The sequence below is a fragment of the Notothenia rossii genome (assembly GCF_949606895.1).
Source record: "Notothenia rossii genome assembly, chromosome: 1".
NCBI classification, from domain to species: domain Eukaryota; kingdom Metazoa; phylum Chordata; class Actinopteri; order Perciformes; family Nototheniidae; genus Notothenia; species Notothenia rossii.
In genome coordinates, this window is record NC_136912.1 from 95,365,125 (window position 1) to 95,372,624 (window position 7,500).

At 38.7% G+C, this 7,500-nt stretch overlaps 2 protein-coding genes across 6 annotated transcripts in view; both read right to left on the reverse strand.

Moving 5' to 3' along the window:
• The window catches only part of palm1a (paralemmin 1a), a 20,970-nt gene extending 17,641 nt beyond the window's left edge, over positions 1 to 3,329 (reverse strand). For all 5 annotated transcript variants that reach the window (XM_079664702.1, XM_079664699.1, XM_079664703.1 and 2 more), the window contains exon 1: positions 3,241 to 3,329. In XM_079664702.1, the coding sequence (XP_079520828.1) occupies positions 3,241 to 3,245 (5 nt within the window). In that variant the 5' untranslated portion in view covers positions 3,246 to 3,329. The remainder of the gene's footprint in view (positions 1 to 3,240) is intronic.
• Positions 3,330 to 4,607: 1,278 nt separating this feature from the next.
• Positions 4,608 to 7,500, reverse strand: part of LOC307019154 (microtubule-associated protein 1S-like) — a 26,717-nt gene continuing 23,824 nt past the window's right edge. The window contains exon 9 of the mRNA XM_079649803.1: positions 4,608 to 7,023. Coding sequence (XP_079505929.1) covers positions 6,868 to 7,023 — 156 coding nt within the window. The 3' untranslated portion in view covers positions 4,608 to 6,867. The remainder of the gene's footprint in view (positions 7,024 to 7,500) is intronic.

Sequence of the window (7,500 nt, forward strand, 5' to 3'; positions counted from 1 at the left end):
AATAAGAGCATATCAGCAGCTGAACATTACAATTAAGAGATGTGAATAGAACTTCAGAATAAGAGCGTGGCTTCAACTGAACATCTGAATAAAGATATGTGCAAATAACTTCAAAATAAGAGCGTAGCTTCAACTAAACATCTGAATACAATTGAAAGACATGCGAGCAGAACTTCAGAATAAGAGCGTCACTGCAGCTGAACATAGAAATAAAGAGCTGTAAGCAGGACTTCAGAATAAGAGCGTAGCTGTACCTGAGCATTAGAATAAAGAGATGTGATCAATCCTTCACAATAAGAGCGTAGCTGCAGCTGAACATAAAACACATAGTTGTGCGTAGAACTTCAGAATAAGAGCGTGGCTTCAACTGAACATCTGATTAAAGAAATGTGCAAAGAACTTCAAAATAAAAGCGTAGATTCAAATTAACATCTGAATACATTTCAAAGACATGTAAGCAGAACTTCAGAATAAGAGCGTAGCTGCAGCTGAATATTAGAGATGTGAGCAGGACTTCAGAATAAGAGCGTATCATCAGCTGATCATTAGAATAAAGAAATGTGCAAATAACTTCAAAATAAGAGCATAGCTTCAACTGAACATCTGAATAAAAATGAAAGACATTTGAGCAGAATTCCAGAATAAAAGCGTGGCTGAAACCAAACATTAGAATAAAGAGATGTGAGCAGAATTTCAGAATAAGAGTGTATCAGCAGCTGAACATAAAAATAAAGAGATGCAAGCATAATTTCAGAATAAAAGCGTGGCTGAAACCAAACATTAGTATAAAGAGACGTGAGCAGAATTTCAGAATAAGAGCGTGGCTAAACTCTGCTGAGCTCCACAGTTTCTGAACTCAAAGGATCCTGAACACAAAGCTGCAGCTCGTCTCCATGGAGACCGGAGCACACGGCAGAGAATCTGAAGCAGACTGGGAGCTCTGCAGCGTATATTATGGGATGTTCACCACACTGTTGTTGTGAACCAGAAACTCGGTGAAAACCCACAAAATTAAGAGGAATTAAAAGTCAATGGAATACTTTTTAAATTGGTCCAAAGTGAAAGAGGAATGAGAACTCCAGTGACCTTTATTATGGGGTTTTAAGTATGAAAACAATGGGTCCAATGTCACTGATTCCATATTATTTCAGCAAGTACTTACCTGATATCTGATATGAAAAGGTAACGGGTCAGACCAAGGTTATACTGCATTTGTAAAGAAATGTTTACTTTATGTATGGTTTCCACGATATTTCCCCAACCTAGTTTAAAGGTCACCTATTCTGCAAGATCCTCTTCTCCATGTCTCTTCTACATCAACATGTGTCCCCTCTTCCTCATGTCTCTTCTACATCAACATGTCTCCCCTGTTCTCCATGTCTCTTCTACATCAACATGTGTCCCCTCTTCTTTATGTCTCTTCTTCATCAACATGTGTCCCCTCTTCTCCATGTCTCTTCTACATCAACATGTGTCCCCTCTTCCTCATGTCTCTTCTACATCAACATGTCTCCCCTGTTCTCCATGTCTCTTCTACATCAACATGTGTCCCCTCTTCCTTATGTCTCTTCTACATCAACATGTGTCCCCTGTTCTCCATGTCTCTTCTACATCAACATGTGTCGTGGGGAGGGGCTCCTTATTTTCATCTAAAGTAACAGACAGAGAATCAGCACTTTTTTAGTGCTTTTTGTTTTTATATTTGTACACGTTTTTCTTTTACCAATGTATTATTTCCTTATTGCACGCTGTCCAAAATAAGGTTTATGATTAGAACTAGTTTTAATAGACTAGCAATGGTTATAATAATAGTAATAGTAATAGTGCCTGGACACGAGGATTGGAGGACCATGTGACCGGAAGTAGTTCTTCTTGATTGATGATGAATCGGCTCCTTTAGAGCAGAGGCGGATCGATATGTAATTAGAGAGTCTCATCGATGAGATGTCGCCTCTGCTTCCACCCAGAAAAGTAGAGCAGAGAGACTCCGCCCGGATTTAATATCAATATAATCATAATAATCATAATAATAATAATAATAATAATTAACCCTTTCCAGTCCGCGTGCAGACACACCTTCATCTCTCCGTTTAAAACCCTCGTTTTTCTCATGGATTTTGGTGCAATTCGAATCCTTTCAGACACACTATTAAGCGTTATTTTATTGGCTCATTGTACCTATTTTTCTAATGGGTTTTGGTGCTGCTTGACATTCACTGACCGCATCACCACACGGTCATTTCTCCTCCTATTTTACTGCTTTTTCTGGCGGATTTTGGTGCAGCTTGAGCAGCCTATCCATTGGCCATCTCTTGTCTTATTTGACACATTTATTCTAATTGACTTTGCTGCAGTCTGCCTCTTAATGAATGCATTACCACATGGTCACCTCTCGGCTTATTATACTGTCTTTTCTAATGGACTTTTGAGCAGCTTGACTTTCACTGTCCTACACACACCCTCACCTCCATCTCTCGGTTTATTTGATCACTTTTTCTAATGGACGTTTGTGCAGTCTGACTCTTAATTACCACATTATCAAACAATCATCTTGTGTCTTATTCTACTAGTTATTATAATGGATTTGATGCAGCTTGGCACCCTATTATTCGGCAAGCTGTACCATTTTTGTGCACGGACTTCGGTGCAGTTTGAGTCTCAATAACGACACTATTACACGGTCATCTCTCCTTTTGTTTCCCTCGTTTTCCTGCTGGGCTTTGGTGCAGACTGACAGTCTATCACGGGCTCATCTCCGCTTCTTCCAGACCTTTTTCTAATTGAATCCGGGGCATCTGGACTCCATCTATTTGGTCAATTCTCTCCTTTTTCGGATGGACTTTGTGCATCTTGACTCTCACTGAGCACACTGTCCTCCTGCACACACCCACACCTCCATCCCTCCTCTCGTTTCACTCCCCTTTCTCCCTGATTTAGGTGCAGTTTCGCCCCCACTGACCCCCCCTCCCCCCCATCACTAGGTCATTTCTGGGTTTGGATTCCTGATTTTCCTCCAGGACTTTGGTGCAGTTTGTGCGCAGTGTTTCCCGGTAAAGAGGCTCCTGACTCAGCGGTCTGATGCCGCACAATGACGACACACGGGAACGCGCACCACATGCACACGCACATTAAAGTCACCCCCCATGCAACAAAGACAGAACATATAAAACACACGAAGAAGAAGAAGAAGAAGAAGAGGGAGAAATATTAATAAGAGAATCAGAATCAAAGTGTACTCACTCCATGTTAGGGTGCAGATCAGTCCGCTGCAGACCGAATCAACTGATCTGCATCCGAGAGAGAAAAGAGACCCGCCCACTGGGGGGGTGAGAGGGGGGGTGAGTTTCTGAGGGGGGGGGGGCGGGGGGGGCACATGTGTCCTCTGAGCAGGGGAGAAGTACTCAGATATATTACTTTAGTTACAGTAGAAGTACTCAGATCTTGTACTTGAGTAAAAGTAGAAGTACTCAGATCTTATACTTGAGTAAAAGTAGAAGTACTCAGATCTTGTACTTCAGTAAAAGTAGAAGTACTCAGATCTTGTACTTGAGTAAAAGTAGAAGTACTCAGATCTTGTACTTCAGTAAAATTAGAAGTACTCAGATCTTGTACTTGAGTAAAAGTAGAAGTACTCAGATCTTGTACTTGAGTAAAAGTAGAAGTACTCAGATCTTGTACTTGAGTAAAAGTAGAAGTACTCAGATCTTATACTTGAGTAAAAGTAGAAGTACTCAGATCTTATACTTGAGTAAAAGTAGAAGTACTCAGATCTTATACTTGAGTAAAAGTAGAAGTACTCAGACCTTGTACTTGAGTAAAAGTAGAAGTACCAGAGTGTAGGAATACTCTGTTTCAGTAAAAGTCCTGCATTCAAAATGTTCCTCAAGTAAAAGTAGAAAAGTATTCTCATCAAAATATAGTGAAAGACAGTAAAAGTAGTCATTGTGCAGATTGGTCCATTTCAGAATAATAGATATGATATGTTTTATAATGATTGATCATGAAAGTGTTCTCAAAGCTGGTAAAGGTGCAGCTAGTCTGAATGACTTTGTATACTGCAGGGTAGCTGGTGGATTTACTCCAGGTGGAACTAAAGTCTGATTTAACACTTGATTATATTTCACATCATTCATCCACATCTGAGAAGTAACTAAAGGTATAAATACATGTAGTGGAGTAGAAGTACAGAGTAGGAAAACATGGAAATCCTCAAGTAAAGTACAAGTACCTCAAAAGTGTACTTAAGTTCAGTACTTGAGTAAATGTTAGTTACTTTTAACCACTGGGACGGACAAAACAATATATAATATATCATAACAATAAATATTATAATTATAATGATTATCAGTTAATCATTGAGCGTTGTGTTTGCGCTGTGAGTCCAGCAGAGGGCGACATCACACAGCGCTTCATTAAATAAGTCAAATGTAACAAAGTGAAGAGGAACTGAACCTTTAAAGGTAATCATTTTATAATGTTATTAAAACATGTTGATTTATTTGACAAAGACCACTTATCAATTCGTTTTGGATTTTAAATCTTCATGAATTACAGAAACTGGTTTAACTCATGTGGATTTTCACAATAAAACACACTGCAGACATTGATAAAGGGCTACTTTTATTTTTGAAAGAATCATTACAATTAGTGTTTCAATACACATATTACGTGTGTGTGTGTGTGTGTGTGTGTGTGTGTGTGTGTGTGTGTGTGTGTGTGTCTGTGTGTGTGTGTGAGAATATTATCAAAATAAAACCACATCTTTAACACATTCATGGCCTACAGTCTTCGGTCCGGTTAAAAAACAAAACTGATCGGGGATCATTAATAAAGTTGAGATTTTATGAAAACAAAGTCGTTATTTTGAGAAAAAATGTGTATTTTTTTAGAATTTCAATCAGATTTGTGTCTATATGTGTGAGTGTGTGTGTGTACATTATTTTATAAGTGATAAAAAAAAGCTCAAATATGACAATTTTATTTTTAAACGTACAGGAATACAAATAAAAAATATTCCCAGAAAAACTCATTTCATTTTCTTAAAATGAAACTGTATTTTTTTGGATTTATCTCCAAACTTGACTTTGATTCTCTAAATGTCAACTTTATTTAAATAACATTACAATCTCTGAATGTTCTGGTTGAAATCGTGATAAATTTAAATTAACCCGCCCTAGGATCAGACCGTTTGTGTTTCAGCCCTCTAAAAGTTTACTGATAAATAAACTTTCAATTTAAGCGAATATTGAAGCTCGAGCTCGTACCAGAGTTCAGACTCGGGATCAAAATGCAGGCGAGACATTTGTAGAAAGGAAAGAAATAAAAATAAATAAATAAGTTAAAGATTGAAATGTGTTGTTTTTTTTAGAGCCCATTGGTAGAAATTGAAATGAAAAAAAGGACGGTCAAGTTTTATATTTGTGGTTCGAAATAACATATTTAACACTTATTAATATAATGTTTCCCCATTTAACCGCCTGGAAAAGAACTACAACTCCCATCAAGCTAAGAAACATCCAATCAGAGGGCTTCACTCTCTGTTACCAGGCAGATTAACTCGTTGGATAAATTCAGAAATGTCAACATTCACTTTTAGATTGTGGATCAGCAGCTGTGCACAGAACAGCCGAGGCTCATGGGTAATGTAGTCTGCAGCTGAGAAAGTGAAACTCGTGATACCTTAGCATGCAGTCCTGTTTTAAAACAGAAATCTATTCAAAGGCAACGTGTGGTCCCAAACGTCGTGAGGACATTCAAACTCTGCTGGATCAGAACTTTATTAACAGTTACCTCCATGACACTAACGAGGAGAGACACAAAATATCAGATAAAGATATCGTGGGCTAAGATAAAGAGTGCATAACTATGACATAAAATTGCATAATTGTGCGATAAAGGCAACTAAGGAATAACAATCTTGTTATAAGGACGGAATAAAGATTGTGTAAAGGCAATATGAACATCTCAGAGATACGTAATCACGCGACTATGGAGATAAACGTCAATTCACTACGAGCTAAATCTGCTTATTATGAGAACAGTTTCGTAAACTCAACACGCAAACATGATAGAAACTAATTAAGGCTGCATATCTACCTTCCTTGTTTAATTGAAATATCACATGCAAGGCAGAAAATAGCATCATTATGTGAGAACATCTTCAATTTATTTTGGACTTTTTGGATTTAAATAAATGTTAATTACAAATTATTTGTAAATTTGTATTGACTCAGCTGAATACTGTATTGTCTCTGTCTGTGCTAAATGTTCCGAGCTTATTATAACAGTTAAAATTTGAATCCAGAAGTCAGAGTAAGAAATAAAAACTGCTTTTATAAAATGAAGCCACATGGAGACGTTAGCCTTTTAGCTAACGTGCTAATGTCCTGATCCAGCAGAGAGACAGGAAGTGACAGGAAGTGACAGGAAGTGACCCGTGCAGGGATGTCACACAGGTGCAGGAAATGTAAAAGAAACCGTTACGTAATTAAAGAGAAGTCCCAAAACCTCGTCTTCCTGTTGCAACGCCCTTCAAAATAAGAGCGTGGGAAATAAGCCAGAGTCCTGCAGCGGGTCGGGAAACCTCAGAAACTTTTAGAACCGGTCAAAAACATAATTAATGGATTCAAAAAAGATGTATTAGCTTATTATTAAACTCAACCTGACGCCAAGATCTCCTTTATTTTGGCGGGGTATCAAAGCAAATCTCCCCTTGGCTGAATTGGAGATGTTTTTTTTCTGCTGCGGGTTTGCACACGGTGTACCGGTGCAGGACTCTGGACTGAGCATGCTCAACAGAAAAAGGGGGGCGGGGCTCAGAGGCTCCTCTGATTGGTCAGGACGTAACCATGGCGACAGACGGGGGTCTCAGAACTCGACCTTGCAGGCGGGGAAGGTCTCCTCCTGCATGGCGACCGTGCTGTTGCTGCCCAACACGGTGATGCTCAGCTCCCTCTGCCGCTCGTGGGTCTCCTGGTACCACTCGTGCATCGCCAGCGAATCAAAGGTCGGGATCAGGGTCACCTGAGAGGGAGAGAGCCAATCAGAGGACAGAGCATAAGGCAATACAGAGTTGTGCAGGATGTGGTGTTTCTGTGATGGTCCCTGAAGGCAGCATCACCAAAGTTTTTATTTTTTATTTATTTATTCTACTAAAATCATACAAAAACAAAAACGTATAATTCATACACACAAATAAACAAAATTAGTAGAAGCGGGAGGAGAAGTTGTGTCAAGTCTCTTTCTTTCAAAGTTTTCCCAAAAAAGTGTGTGTGTGTGTGTGTGTTTGTCTGTGTATTTATATATATATATATATATATGCATGTGTCTCTGTGTGTGTTTATATATCTGTGTGTGTGTGTGTGTGTTTAAATATATGTGTGTGTGTGTGTGTGTGAGCATGTGTTTCAGTATGAGTGTGTGTGTGTTTGTCTGTGTGTTTATATATATATATATATATGCGTGTGTCTCTGTGTGAGTTTAAATATATGTGTGTGTGTG